Source organism: Piliocolobus tephrosceles, chromosome 7 (assembly GCF_002776525.5).
Source record: "Piliocolobus tephrosceles isolate RC106 chromosome 7, ASM277652v3, whole genome shotgun sequence".
Classification (NCBI taxonomy): domain Eukaryota; kingdom Metazoa; phylum Chordata; class Mammalia; order Primates; family Cercopithecidae; genus Piliocolobus; species Piliocolobus tephrosceles.
This window is the reverse complement of record NC_045440.1, coordinates 97,063,892-97,080,117: the sequence shown is the minus strand read 5'-3', so window position 1 is coordinate 97,080,117 and position 16,226 is coordinate 97,063,892. Positions and strand designations below refer to the sequence as shown.

At 42.1% G+C, this 16,226-nt stretch overlaps 1 protein-coding gene across 2 annotated transcripts in view; it reads right to left on the bottom strand.

Annotated features, from left to right (window-relative positions):
• The window catches only part of PTDSS1 (phosphatidylserine synthase 1), a 69,622-nt gene that overhangs the window by 22,940 nt on the left and 30,456 nt on the right, over window positions 1-16,226 (bottom strand). For both annotated transcript variants that reach the window (XM_023183966.2, XM_023183967.3), the window contains 4 exons: window positions 12,887-13,045; window positions 8,314-8,465; window positions 3,978-4,119; window positions 1,802-1,914 (listed from right to left, as the gene is read on the bottom strand). In XM_023183966.2, the coding sequence (XP_023039734.1) occupies window positions 1,802-1,914; window positions 3,978-4,119; window positions 8,314-8,465; window positions 12,887-13,045 (566 nt within the window). The remainder of the gene's footprint in view (window positions 1-1,801; window positions 1,915-3,977; window positions 4,120-8,313; window positions 8,466-12,886; window positions 13,046-16,226) is intronic.

Below are 16,226 nucleotides of genomic sequence, written 5' to 3'. Positions count from 1 at the left end.
ACCAGAGTGAAGAATTCTAATTATAAAGAATGTAGCTTTTCCTCTAACTTCATATTGTCATGACCTAATATATCTTGACCATTTTAGCTACTTTACCCTCTAACTGGACCCATTTCCTTATATTGTACTTTATATTATCAGATTAAAAGCATGTTCACTCAAATATCTTCTCAAAGCAGATTCGTGTGAAAGTCTAATAAAGAAGGAAGAAGCTGGAGATGTGGTGTGTACGACTTACACTGAAGCCTCTGAACTCTCCTCTTGGGACCTAACATTTGCTAAATGGGGTGGCTGTGTTAAAATCCGTTAGCAGCACGTCCATCTTTCCAAGTAACTTGTCAAAGAACCTCCTTATATGGGAACTGCCTCAAACAGTGTTAAGAGCACAGGAAGTGCCTGATGTTTTAAACAAAGAGAGTTGTGGAGAAATCTATAGGGTATTGTAAAATTTTGAGGATCTCTCAAGAGTTCAAAGCATTGGATTTTTAGTGTCTAGTTTTTGTTTTGGAATGTTTAATACTGAAATTTCATGATAAATCATATGTGATTTGCTATTTTGTTCTAAGAAGAAACTTCTTTCCATTCTTACTGACTTTATTGATTGCTCTTAATTTTATGAAAGAGCTGCAGTGAATATTTCCTGAAAAAAATTGTAAAGTCTCGAATTAAATTACATTTTAAATGGGGACCCTAAAGCATTAAGAAAAAACAGGATTTATGAGATAATGACTGCAATAGACCACTGATCTATGAAGTTTCAAAGGGCTGCTGGCTTACTCACTCTTCTTTTCCATTCTGGTCATAACAAAAAGAACAGATGGGAATGTTAGGCTTAACTCCTCAGGACTTGGACATGTCTTACTTGGTTTGCTGAATCCAGAATCTGGAGATTTTTGTTGTTGTTGTTGTTAATAATGAATGATAACAAGAAGAGGTGCTGGCTAGAAGGTCTGTTTGACCAAGGTGTGGATCTACCGTCCTTGGCAAGTGAGGCCCGCTGCTTAAGGAGTTTGCAAGGACATTAAAAATAATGAAATAAGCAATCTTACAACTTCTGAAAAGCGAACTCTTTTAACTGCTTAGATTATATTTGTACCTTTGGCAGATTCTTAGTGTTGCTACTCATTAATGCCAGTATTCCATATTAGTTATAAAACCCAAATGCCGTTTCTAAATAGGAAAAATGAAACAAATGAAAATGCTTGCTTTGAACTGCACTGGGACCAGCCTACTTGAGGGATGGTGTCTGAATAAGCCTCACCTCTAGGGCCCCACATGAATCCAGGCGAATAATGGCGGGAACACCCAAGCTTATCTCAGTTGTCCTGGAGGACTGCAGGAAGGGTCTTTTTAAAAGGAAATTAAATTAATTGGGTCTGAAAAAGCTAAAAGTCTCATTCAAAAAATAATGTCATTTATGACTTCAGTTCTACCATAAAAACATTTGCATTTTTCCAGTAATCTCATTTTTAAAAAACTCAGCATCACTATGCTGTTATTTTTTTTCTAATATGATGTTATACGAGAAAAAAAGATCAGCAGTCCAAGACTGTAAAGGAATCTGATGATAATGGATAGTACTATTGGTGTGGTGTTGATCAAGTGCTTCCCTTTTTTAATGTCTGGTTGGTGTTACTGACATCTGAGAACAAAACATTTTCTTCATATTCTGGATGTATAATTCTTTATGATGATATTTTCATGGAAAATCTGCTAGTTTATGTGACTTTCCTTATGCTAAACAGGACAATCTAAAGCAAGTTCATGTTCTCATATGACAGTCGGGCTTGTGCAGAATTACCTCACTGTGGGAGCCGTGATGCCACCAATAAAGAGAATTCTACCCCAACTTAATGGATGACTGGCTTGGAACACAAAGATATGCTTCAAGAAGAAGGTATTCAACTCAGTCAGCTGAAAAAGACGGAGAAATTAGTCAACCTGGTACCTCATGCTAATTCAAAATCCTCTATTCCTTAAATAGACATTCTACAATTAGAAATAATTGGTATGTTCAAAGCATTTTCGGAGAATAGATGTGGTCTTCCAAGGGTTGCTATTCAAACTAGTTAACAGCCAGTACATTATGGGCAGGGACCAATTGGAGGCCCAGGGAGAGGTGGTGGGGGTGGTGGATGGGCACGTAGGGGCACAGGATATCAGCTGTTTGTCATGTTTCCTCGTTTGTATGGTTGTTACTCAGCTCACACATGTGATCTACTGGGATTGTCAGGAGAGAAATGCTTTGAGCATATAGAAATCATGAAAGCAAACCTGTGCCACGGAATGCCTATGCTGCCTTACAGAAATCAGGCCAGGTCTCAGAGAATTCCCACTGTAGTAAGTAAGCTCTTTAATAATCAGAAGAAGCTTGAGGCCATGCGCAGTGGCTCACGCCTATAATCCCAGCACTCTGGGAGCCTGAGGCAGGCAGATCGCCTGAGGTAAGTTGTTTGAGACCAGCCTGGGTAAAATGGTGAAATCCTATCTCTACTAAAGATACAAAAATTAGCCAGGCGTGGTGGTGGGCGCCTGTAATCCCAGCTACTCAGGGGGCTGAGACAGAAGAATTGCTTGAACCCGGAAGGCAGAGGTTGCAGGCTGCAGTGAGCCGAGATCATGCCACTGCACTCCAACTTGGGTGACAAGAGTGAAACTCCATCTCAAAAAAAAGCAAAAGAAGAAGCTGGAGACACGTCTGAGAGATGACAATGGAATTGTGCAGCACATGCCTGGGACAGAGCAGATCCTCCACCAAAGGCAGTCCTTAAAAGTGGGTGTGAAGGGTTGGTCCAAGTTTTAGCTGGGAGCAGTAGTCCTTTTCCCTGAGGTTAGCATCTTCATGCAGTTCATCATGATGAGTAGCACAAACTATCTTGTGGCTGGGACATGGCTGTTCTCTGGCTGGATCCCGGATCCAGGTGTGCTCCATCGCACACCACCAGGTGGTTCCACCCTAGCGGCACTATACTACCCTCCTTGACAAATCCAATCATTCCTCCTTCTAATAAAAGAAAGCTTCTGCTTTCCATGACATTGGGCCTGATAAGGCAAAGCTTAATCCCAGCCCATCTACGGAACTGTTTTTAAAGGTACTGACCTCTCCAAACCATGGTGACTACTTACTTAACTATTCACATACACTTCTGTATGCATAAACTCCACTTATTGAGATGGGTATTGTCTCTGTGTGAACAAGGAAGATCGTCTGTCCTAAAAGTGATATCTGCTAATGTTTTCCTTATGTTGGGAGTATTTTGTGTTTATGTGTCCAAAACATGATTTCTGATGATTCTGAAAGATCCTCTTCAGGCAAAAGCTGGTTTCTCTTGGCTACTCTCCAAAAGTTGTGAAACAACCTGGGGCCAGGAGCATCAGAAAAAATCGCTGTCTGTCAGAAACACAGATGCTTCGTAATCTTTTGCCAAGACCCTGGGCTGTCGGAATCACTTCCGTCGTGAAGTGGGCCACTTGGAAATACAGCTTCTCTCCACGGAGGACAACACTATGGAGAACTCAGCAAAAGGCTCCAATTCCCTGGCACTCATTTAGCACCCTACAGATTACCCAAAGTGGTAACAGCTGAGGAACAATTTTAACCAATAAACACTAAATTAGGAATGTAAGAAAAGCCTTCTCATTTGTTCCTTTGGTCTTAAAAATGATCATTCTAAAAAGCAATCCAATACCTAACTCATTGGATGATGGATGCTAGACACAATTTATTTCATGGAATCTAATCTGTTTCTAATTTGTAATTCAAAGATCCATATTTTAAAACTGTCTTCACAATGAGGCAAGACCTTAGCATAATAATATCACTTTGCTTAATTATTCTACATGCCAGCTGCAGAATATTATATCTTGTAAAGTATGGAGCTGAAAAGCAATGTAAACTAACGTTAACTCTAAATTCCTAAAAAGTTTTTATTTTAGTCTTTGTTTTCCTCCCAACTTCTAGGCATCTGAAAAAATACCTGCCAGATGATCATGAAAAGGTACACTCCGGCTACTCTCTGAAAAGAAGATTTGGGGTCAAACCATCGAACATAGGTCCAGCTAGCAGGAGTGAACTGCAGCACAGCTCTCTTGATCTTCCCGGTGGTGGTATGAATGTCCCTGTAAGAAGAGAATGGCTCCAGTGAAAATCCAGAGATAAGGCAGGGGGAAAAACAAACCACAAGAAAAAAATCCTGTGCGCTGATGATTTTTATAACAAATGCTCAGGACAAAGAGACTGCTTTTTATTTGAATTGTGTCTCAAAGGTCTCTCTATTTATACAGGTAAAGCAGGTGACAGAAGCACACTCAATGGGGAATTTTATTGATGACAGGCACAGGGCAGCAAGGAGACCGTTCTCACCCACTGCTTCTCTCCCAGGTAAAACTGCACACACTCCGAATTCTTGCATCACCCACATCACTTCTTTACCCTATTTCTTCCCCAGAGCAGTAAACACTTTGGGTTGATGAACAGTGATATTTAACCTTTCTTCATTTTCATCCTCGAAATTACTCAAAAGTTTCATACACCCATGAAAGAACTAAACAGTCCCACAATTTACAAATGTAGACATTAAGGCTCAGAGACAGCAAGTGGCTGGCACACTCAGCATGAGGGATGGGTATAGATTCCAGCCCTTCCTGTCCTAGTCCAGGAGAGCCAAAACCCAAGGTATAATAAATACTATTTAATAACTGGTAATGAGTCTTTAATTCCACAAATATTATTTCATGAACTTTCATGTCTCCAACATTGTGCTAAGTGCTTGGAGGCAGAAGCACCAACCAGTCAGGCCTTCTGTTCTACTGGATGGGAGCAGGGAGAGTGATAGGAAACCAGGGCTGTTCCTTCATCCACCCACCTGTCCACCAACAAACTCTACTGAGAAAACATCACAGCAAGAAGATCTGCGGCACACTGGCAGCAAAAAATAGAGACCATCCAAAAATAAACAAGAACTACAAAAGACTTGTACTGTAAAAATAGCAAAGTGCATAGAAAGACTGAAAAGAAAATGGGAATAAGTAGAGATGCAGCGTGATCAAGAATCAGGATATTTAATACAGCCAAGAGGTTAATTCGACTTAACCTGTATTCATTTATACATTTAATATTACTTTAAAAAACCACCAACATGAGTTTTTGTTGTTGTTGTTTATTAGTTGGCCTTATGTCTTGGGAACTTGACAAAATGATTCTGAAGTCAAATTTCAAGAATAAACATAAGAAAACAAGGAAGTATATTGTAGCAGTGTTTAAGAAAGCAGACATCCTGAGGCCAGGCGCGGTGGCTCATGCCTCTAATCCCAGAACTTTAGGAGGCCAAGGCTGGCAGATCACTTGAGGTCAGGAGTTTGAGACCAGCCTGACCAACATGTTGAAACCCTGTCTCTACTAAAAATACAAAAATTAGCCAGGTGTGATGGCAGGTGCCTGTAGTCCCAGCTATTCGGGAGGCTGAGGCAGGAGAATCGCTTGAACCTGGGAGACGGAGGTTGCAGTGAGCTGAGATTGTGCCACTGCATTCCAGCCTGTGCGACAGATTCTGTCTCAAAAACAACAACAACAAAAAGGAAAGCAGACGTCCTGGTGCAAATTCAGACTCAGCTGCTTGCTAGCTGTGTGTCCTTAGGCAAATTACTAAACTTAAGCCTTAGTATCACATCATTCCTAAAATGAAGAGAATAACAGTGTCTACCCCCAGGACTGATGCAAGGCTCAAATGAGATACTGCTTGTGAAGCTTGCTTGGAGCAATACTTGAAGCATGGCTACTATTTTTGTTAGGTTAAATGCTGCCTTAAATATATTAAAAAGTGACTGGGCATGATGGCTCATGCCTGTAATCCCAGCACTTTAGGAGGCTGGGGTCGAGACTAGCCTGGCCAACATGGAGAAACCCTGTCTCTACTAACAATACAAAAATTAGCCGGGTGTGGTGGTACATGCCTGTAATGCCAGCTGTGGATTACAGGCACTGGGGAGGCTGACGCAGGATAACTGCTTAAACCTGGGAAGTGGAGGTTGCAGTGAGTCAAGATTGCACCACTGCATCCCAACCTGGGCGACAGAGCAAGACTCTTGTCTCAAAAAAATAAATACATAAAAATTAGAATAAAATTAAATATATTAAAAAGTGTCCTTGCAAGTCAGTGACCAAAGAAAGGTTTAGTAATAAAAGGGATGGGGAAAACTGGTTAACCAATGGAAAAAACATTGTGAAATCCCCTCCTCACATCATATACCAAAATAAATTTAAGACAGATTAAACACTTAAAACAAGAAAAACCATTAAAGAACTAGAAGAAAGGCCAGGCACGATGGCTCATGCCTGTAATCCCAGCACTTTGGGAGGCTGAGGTGGGTGGATCACCTAAGGTCAGAAGTTCGAGACCAGCCTGACCAACACAGAGAAACCCCGTCTCTACTAAAATACAAAAAAAAAAAAAAAAGTTCGCCGGGCGTGGTGGCTAATCCCAGCTACACGGGAGGCTGAGGCAGGAGAATCGCTTGAACCTGGAAGGCAGAGGGTGCGGTGAGCCGAGATCGTGCCATTGCACTCCAACCTGGGCAACAAGAGTGAAACTGTCTCAAAAAAAAAAAAAAAAAAAACCAAAAAACTAGAAACTACAAGAAAATACTAGTTAAAATTTACCTAAACAAAAAGATTAACAGTATTTTTGATGTTTAAATAAAAAATCCACCACAAACTAGTTTAAAAGGGGATGACAGGCTGGGCATGGTGGCTCATGCCTATAATCCCAACACTCTTGAGATGCCGAGGCAAGTGATAACCTGAGGCCAGGAGTTCGAGACCAGCCTGGCCAACATGGTGAAACCCTGTCTCTACTAAAAACAAAACTTAGCCAGGCGTGGTGGCATGTACCTGAAGTCCCAGCTACTTGGGAGGCTGAGGCAGGAGAATTGCTTGAACCCGGGAGGCGGAGGCTGCAGTGAGCTGAGATTGCACCACTGCACTCCAGCCTGGGCGACAGAGCGAGATTCCATCTCAAAAAAACAAACAAAAAAACCGGGATGACAAAATGGAAAATAAAGTCACATTTATGGCAAAGTGTTAATAAGCTTAATCTATAGAAAGCACAAATAAAAGAGGGTAAATCCAATAGAAATTGATAGAAATCCAGTATCACAATTTTATGTGCGATAAATTTGACAAAGGTTTAAAAATGCAGTTCAAAGAAACAGTGAAATGGATACACATATATATTACAGGTGAGATTATAAATTGGTACACTCTATTTCTAAGAATTTATTTACCAAAAAAAAAACAAGACGATGCACACTAAGATATATGTCCAAGAATGATCACTCCAGTCTTCTTTATAAAAGCAAAACTTTGAAACAACTCAAGGCCCATAAAATGGAACTGGTTAAATACTACATGGTATATCCATATGTTGAAGTACAAAGAAACCCTTTAAAATCATGTTTTAGAAGAATATTTAATGATGGGGGAAAATGCTATTTTGTTATATAAAGTAAACAAAGTTTTAAACACAATTGAAGCAACCACAGCTTTCATTATCACTACCATTATTCTTCCTTATCAATGGCATGATTCCTGCTGCAAACTGAGAAGCAAGTTTAACAAAGCAGGATAAAGCAATGCCAGCAGTGTGACTGTCTTCCACTGGAAGCACAGTGGGGCGTGCAACTTAAAACTAGTCAGAGAACTTCCTGGGTGGCAAGTGAGCTGAGTCAGCGAAGAAAAGGATGATCAGGCTGGCCTATGGGTACACAGGCCAAGTCTCAGGTGAAGAGAGGGGAGCATGTGCACAAACAGACCCTCGGGTGCCTGGGAGGGTATAGAGAAAGGATCTCCCTATTGGGGCAATGGATGTATTGACCATAACCAAAGACCATGAGAAGCCATCACAGGGGAATGACATCATGAATCTGATGTTTTCAAAAAGATCACTCAAGCAATGCTGTGGGAAGGACTGGAGGACTTAACCTGGAAACAGACGAATTGATCCAGGGATAGGGGTCTGAATGACGGCTGAGGCAGTTGGGATAAAAAAGAGGGGGTAGATTTGAGAAATCTTTTGAATTAAGAGGATGGTGTTAGGACCCCCTGAATACACAGGGTGAGAAAGAGAAAATCATAAATGTTTGAGCATTTTCTGAACAAATGCTTGAAATCAGGTTTATAATCATTTATGAGTTTCAGTTATTAACATGGAATTTATTCCTTATCATCAAAGACCATACTAAAATGGATTCCTACCAAAACAATTAAATATATGTCATGAAAAACTGTGACTAATATCCAAAAAGAAGGCAACTCACTTGAAGCTTGCCCAGTGGTAAGTCCTCATCTCTAAAAACCGGCAAACGACCATGCCCAGCCAAATACCACCGCCATTGCACAACAGGATGTCCAGAATCACTTGATCCCACCAGCACTCGGCAAAATTGGGGAGGAGATGCATGAAGAAGAGCTGAGAAACACAAGAACCCATGGTTGAAATAATAAACAAAACTGGGTTACCATGCAGATAGATACATTTCCTTTTTAATAATACATTATTTCAGAAGAAGTCGTTGACATTTCATTTTTTCCTAATGTATAGAAAATAACCAACAGTAACAGGTTCTGCAATCTGTTTCTTATTTTTTATATTGCAGATGGCTTGCAAACAAACAGCACATATCCAAACAGCTCTTCTCTTTTTGACACAGGGCTTTAAAGAAAGGATGGTCTCTCCTGAAAAATACTACCACTTAATTATCTTGGCTAACGACAACATGACAAGAATCTGGGAGGTTAAAAGGAGAAAAGTTTCCAACCCTGACAACAAAGCATTGTCATAATTCTCAAAATTAGCAGCTTGAGAATTCAAGTTGTGCATTTCAAAAATATCCCCTAGATATTTAGGTAAAACACTGAGTAAGTTGTAAAAGAACAGTTAGCTCTTGATGACACGACGTAGGAAGCATGACAGTTTAATAGGAAATCTCACATCAACTGATTCACAATAATGACAATCTTTTATTAAGTGCCCATTGATGTGCAAGGTGGTGAGAGAAAAGAAAGTCAAGGGTCTTGATTTCAAGGGGAGGAGTCAGATGTTATATTTTTGGTTTTTTTTTCTGAGACAGAGTCTTGCTCTGTTGCCCTGGCTGGAGTGCAGTGCTGTGATCTCGGCTCACTGCAACCTCTGCCTACCAGGTTCAAGCAATTCTCCTACCTCAGCCTCCCAAGTAGCTGGGATTATAGGCACACACCACTACGCCCACTAATTTTTGTATTTTTAGTTGAGCCAGAGTTTCACTATGTTACCCAGGCTGGTCTCAAACTCCTGACCTCATGATCTGCCTGCCTCGGCCTCCCAAAGTGCTGGGATCAGATGTTTATCCAGATAAACAGAACCACAAAATATGATAGACTGAGGAAAGTGTTACAGTGGTGACATAAATGGAGTATGGTGGAAAAAACATGCATTCTGACTGAGGCTGAAGGTTTCTTTGGCCTCTGGAACTTTCCTGGAGAGAGCTTCTGCAAGAAAGACATATTGGAGTGGGAACATGAAGGACAAGAATGACTGATTTCATGAGATGGAGATGAAGATGTGGGCATTCCAGGAAAGGGAAACAGTAAGATCAAGGGTGGAACAGAAGTCCTCTGGAAATCAATTTGTCCAAAACAAAGGACGTATCTGCTGTGTTCAGAACAGCATGCCCTGCTGTGTGAAGGTCCAATGTAAGGAGGTGAAATTATTAGGACAATGCTTGGGAGTTCTCTGGAAAGAGACAAGCCTGTAATTATAAACCTTTGAAGCAATATAATAAATACTGCAAAGATAAAACAGTATTTATGAAAGCATTTTATAAGCTATAAACAAATTATAAATATGAGGAATTTTTTGTTCTTAATGAACCTGCTGTCAAGAAGCTACAGAGTAGCTGCTGTGTGTGATGGCTTGTGGCTGCATTCTTAACCCTGGGGGCCTGGTACTACCCTTGAAGTGTATTCCCAGGTTCCAAGCCATGAGATGGAATCTTAACTCTTGTCCTTAGAGAAGAGAGAAACTTCAGCAGAAGTCCATGACACATATTTGCTGAAAGAAAACTATGCAAGAGAAAGTGGGATGTGGAGGGCATCCTTCAGCCTAAGGAACTTTCCTTGAAGGTACCAGGTTCTGGGGGTGAGATGGGCCCCCGACAGACCCAAGCCCAAGGAGGAGGGGGCTGCATTCCTTCATTCACTACAGATTTGTGGAGCATCTGCCGTGTAGAAGGCAAAGTTCTTGGGTCTGGGAATACACAGGCATGGGTCCTGCCCTCTTGAGGCACAAGGTTTAGCAGAAGAGACACTTATCGAGTGTCTAACATGTGAGGTGCATTTCAAAGGACAGTGGCGAGGTGTTCTGTTTCCAGCTGTATGAAGATGGAGCACAGTTACTGGAGGGGCAGGGAAAGCCTTCTGGAGCTGAGCTCTGGAGACAGCTTGTTAGCAGGTGAAGGGCGAGAAGAGAGGGAAGAGCAGTGGGGAGGACTCTGCGGCAGGGAAGACATCAGAGGCGGCTGCAGCACCAAGAGCAAAAATGAGGCATGATGAGGCTGAGGCTGCAGGCAGGGGCCGGTGAACCTGGAGCCTCGTAGGCAGGGATGGAAGTTTGGATTCTATTTTAAGAGTAATGGAGGCCTGGCATGGTGGCTCACACCTGTAATCCCAGCACTTTGGGAGCCTGAGGCAGGCGGATCACTTGAGGTCAGGAGTTAAGAGACCAGCCTGGCCAACATGATGAAACCCCATCTCTACTAAAAATAAAAAATTAGCTGGGTGTGGTGGCACACGCCTATAATCCCAGCTACTTGGGAGGTTGAGGCAAGAGAATCGCTTGAGCCCGGGAGGTGGAGGTTGCAGTGAGCCGAGATCGCACCACTGCACTCCAGTCTGGGTAACAAAGTAAGACTCCGTCTCAAAAAAGAGTAATGACAAACACTAAAGAGCTCTGAGGAGGAAAGAGCCTTGGTCTGGTGGAGTCTAAAGAGGATCATTTGGCAATAAATAGTAAAGAGACAAGCAATTCAGACAGAGATGACCGTGGATTAGAGACAAGTGGAAGCAGAGGTCTGAAGAGACGTCAGTGGATTACTGGGTGCTTAGAAGACTCTACAGAAATCTATAGGGCCTGGCGACCACAGGCACTGGGAAGTAGGGAAAGAAGGTACAGCAGATGCCCAGTCTGCAGTGCAAGGGGGAAGCAAGTGAGGCCGACAAGGGCCAAGTGCCTGACACAAGCCCATGCAGCAGCCGGGTTCCAAAGACGCTTGGAATTCAGAGGCGGAATGTGGTGTAAGGGCAGGAATGTGGGCTTCACATCTGGAATCCAATCCTGGCTCACCTAAGGAAGCAAGGCAGTGCGCTCCAGCTCCCCCACCTGCACAGTGGGAATCTGTATACACCGCCTTTCCCGGTTTGTTGTGAGGACTTAGAAGGCATATGTAAAGTGTTGGGCACTATTATGGATCGGTTGAGTTGTGTCCTCTTAAAACTCCAATGTTGAAGCCCTAACCTCCAATACCTCAGAATTTGAGCTTATTTGGAGACAGAGTCATTGGAGAAGTACTTTGTTAAGATGAGGTTATAGGGAGTACAGTGAGCTGCTAATCCAATATGACCTGTGTCCTTATAAAGGCGAATGCTCGTGTGTCCTTATGAAAAAGAACACATGGGACTGAGCACAGTGGCTCACGCCTGTAATCCCAGCACTTTGGGAGGCTGAGGCAGGCAGATCATGAGGACTGGAGATTGAGACCATCCTGGCTAACATGGTGAAACCCTGTCTCTACTAAAAATACAAAAAATTAGCTGGGTGTAGTGGCACGTGCCTGTAGTCCTCGGGAGGTACTCGGGAGGCTGAGGCAGAGGTTGCTTGAACCCTCTGGGAGGCGGAGGTTGCAGTGAGCTGAGATCGCGCCACTGCACTCCAGTCTGGGCGACAGAGCGAGACTCCATCTCAAAAAAAAAAAAAAAAAGAACACCATGAAGCCTCAGACATGCACAGGGAGAACGCCACGTGACCACGAAGGGGCCATGCATCAACAAGCCCAGGGACCACAACTGCCAGCAAACCACAAAGATAGAGGAGGAACCTGGAACAAATGCTCCAAAAGGCCCCAGGGGGAACCAGTCCTGCCAACGCCTTGATCTTGGACTTCTGGCCTCCAGAACAGTGAGAGGCACACTAACAGAAGCCACATCTAGTTGGCACACGTCTCTAAGTTAGGGTCAGGACAATGATGAGCATGGAGAAGCATACTATGTATGTGGCCAAATGCTGTTCACTGGGAATGATTAAGAATAACAGAACAATAATGAGGTAGTTCCCAAAATTTCATTTTGCTAATAGTTTTTCAAGACTATAATTCTTTTATTAAGTAAATGCAACAAACTTTTGATTACTGACATATTAGAGCTAACATTTAGAATCCATTTTGCAGCTACCAAACACCCTGGATGCTCTTATAGTACTTGAACACACAATTCTATTATCTCAAACTGGAAGCTAGTTAGTAGGTCAACTGATCTATTGAATTCTAAGCAGATCTCCTCATTCCCATTTGTTTGTTTTACTTGGAATTTTAACTTCATTCTTTAGCTTTGTTTCATTTGTTTCTCTTTAACACTTGCAGGACCGAGGTACACTTTATTAAGTTAACAAGGAGGTTTTTAAAAAATATTTGCTTGTTTTTTAAACAGAAGTATAAAATATTCTTATGGGATGGTTTAAATACGTTTTGTACCACAGGGGCTGGAGAATGGATTAACTGACTGTTAACGGACATACTTTTTCCTATATATAAACTACACACATGGCACAGTCTGGGGAACCCCCAATGCCCTCCCTCTTACCTCAGTCAGCTCCCAGGTAATACTGATTGTCCAGCAGAGACCGTAACTACGGATCAGCAAGGCCTTCATGGCCCAGCCCCAGAAATGTCCAAATGCAAATATATCAAAGTGGCTGATAATCCTCTCCCAGGTGATCACATGGCAGTTCACAGCATACTCCTATTTAAAATAAAAAAAGTGAATAATTAGTGAAACTCTAGAAACCAACTTGCTTCCAGGATTCTGCCGGTAAATGAAAAGAACAGATATGACCTTGACAACTAATAAGTCCTGCTCAGTAAAAAAAACAGAAAGTTTTAATAACTTAAGGGTCTTGAGGGAAAATAGACAAGTATTTGAGTTTATAAATCAAAACTGCTTTGCTGTGAATTGCAAAAGCTGCATTAAAATGAGAAGCAAAATAATTTTACAAAGGCTCAACATATCCTAAAGAAGTGGTATGACATAGATCATGTCATCTGACCACCAGGCAACAATATTAAAGCCAGTAACTAAAGCACAAATACAAGATTCCCAATAGATTTGGAAATTTAAACACACATTTCTAAATATCATGGATTAAAGAAGAAATCATAATATAATGTTTTTAATGTGCCATAATGATAATAAAAATACACCATGTAAAAATTGAACTTTAGAGGAAAATGTAAAGCCTTAAATAGTTATGCTAGAAAAAAGAAGAAAAGCACCCAACTTCAGTAATTAAAAGAACAGAGAACTCCCCTCCCCCAAAATATACCAGATACTACATAATTTAAATATTAAAAATTACAAAGCTTTTAAGAATTTTGGTTCCATTTCTAGTATCTTTGTTTTTGATTATACATATTTCTAAGTAATTTAATATCTTATCATATGACTGCATGACAATATGATAATATAACATTTATCGGGAATCTCTACATTTCACATCCTTTCTTCCCAAAATTAATTTGATAGGCAGTAGTAAGAGTTGGCAAATATTCACCCCCTATTATCAGCCAGCTGAAAAAAATTCCTATACACTATAATAGTTTCAAATTCCAGAAATACTTTCTGAGAGCAAAAGAGCTTCCCTGTTTCTTCTGAAACCCACCACACATCAGATTTCCTTCTCAGATAAAATGCGTTTCAACTTGCAAAGCTGAACAAACATTTTTAAGAATTCTATTTTTTGAGAACTAGTATGATGTGAGATTATGCTGTGTAAATGGGAAATCTGGAGAAAGGAGGATAAAATTCAATACGGATGAGTCAAGATAAGGCTTAAAAAAAAACAAACTGCCCTGCAATAAGATGAAAATTCTCTTCCCGGACTCTGGAACAGCACATTCTTGTCACAGAGAATCGCAGGCTGACAGAGGGACATGCCCTTAGGCTGAAGCAGGTTATATATTAGGTTAAGGAGCATGGCCACATCCCATCAACTCAAATGTCTCAACCACCCCACCTCTTCTTTACTCTGGAATACACTGTGTAGGGTTAGATAAGGAAGGGATAAGATCTGTTTTTAGAAGGCTACTCTAAAAGTAATCACAGCTTGCAGATAATTCTGGAGGCCTTTATACTCTATTAAGTATTTCTACGCTTTGACATGTGGGAAGGCACTTTAAAAATCATAAAGACCAATCCATCTATTTGCAGTATAGTTAGTAATGAACAGATTTGCCAGTTATCCCCATCGTAAGACCCGAGGTCCTGGTCCTGGAAGGGCCACAGGGCACCGCAGTTTAAAGCAGCCAGAGAGCTGCGTGCAGGCAGAACCCTGGGAACCAGGAGGAACAGGCTTTAACTAAAGACAGCTGAGAGCTGAAGCCTGGAATGGGGGCCAAGTGGACAATGTCTGTGAGCAAAAGATGGGTAAAGACAGATTCTGCTGACCTCCCAACTGGTCCTAGGCTGATCTTGGCAACCCCACCCTCTGCCTCGCTTGCTGGACACCTAACCAAATACCAAGTCCTATTCATTTTACCTCCCCAGGTTGTTCTTTTATCCATCTCACTGCCACTATTATTTCTTGTTTAGACTTCCGTAATAACAGCTTTCGAAAACGGTGGAATGTGTCAGGCATATAACAAAGTATAGATGATGCTATAATAAGCACCTGGGCATTCACATCCAGCTTCAGACTACAGAGAGATCTTGAAAATAATCATCAGATCATGGAATGTGCATGCAGGTGTGTAAGGGTGTCTGGGGCAGGAGGGCGGGGAGAAAGGGGTTGGGTAGCATGCCCATCCCAATGCAGAAGGATCTCCACTACTGTACACGCCGGGTCTCCAGCCCAACTATCTGTTCACTCCTCTCTGGGGCAGTTGCTGACTTTGGAAGAAGAAAGAGATCCAACCTCTTTTGGATCCTCTTTGGAAATTACGTGTCTACAGACAGCACAGGTTCTCATCAGCTCCCCCAGCCATGCAGCAACTTTTGTGGGTCAGGCCCTGCTTTGTAGAAGAAGCTTGTGGTTGTCTAATGGGCGAGGGGAAGACAGGCTTGCTTAATTCAGCCCAGGTCTAAAGCCATCTGCTCCACTGCGCTTTTACAGGAAGAAATCAGCTGAGATTTTGAACTCTTGTTTCTGTTTCCAAACTCCACTAGAAATGGAGGTATTATTGATTGACCTCCTAAAACATCAACACAGGTCATGTAGCTCCTCTGCTTATAAACCTTGCATGGCCTTTTCGTACATTTAGAATAACCCAAACTCCTCATCCCAGCTGGCTCAGCCCTGGCCGCCTCCTTAGCCTCAGGCAGGGCCCTCTGCCTTGTGATCCCTACACTCCTTCTGTACCAGACTGGTCCCGGCCCCCACGCCCCGAGTCAGGGCCTCTGCCTAGGCTGTCCCCTTTGTAATGATTGTGCTTCCTTGAATCTATGACATACCTTTTTCACACTGTATTGTTTTGAGAATTAGGGTGACTATTTCAATATATTACAATGTGTAGCACTTTCAGTGTAAGGTTTCTTTTTCTGTTTTCTTTTTTTCTTTTTCTTTTTTTGAGACAGAGTCTCACCCTGTTGCCTAGGCTGGAGTGCAGTGGCGCAATCTCAGCTCACTGCAACCTCCGCCTCCCGGGTTCAAATGATTCCCCTGTCTCAGCCTCCCGAGGAGCTGGGATTACAGGCGCATGCCACCATACCCGGCTAATTTTTGTATTTTTAGTAGAGACAGGGTTTCACCATGTTGGTCTCAAACATGGTCTCAAACACCAGGCTGGTCTCAAACTCCTGAGCTTGTGATCCGCCCACCTGAGCCTCCCAAAGTGCTGTGATTACAGGCATGAGCCACCACGCCCAGCCCAAGGCTTCTTTTTTTCTCCTCCAAAAAGTCATACCTATAATTGATGGTGCATCTTAAAAT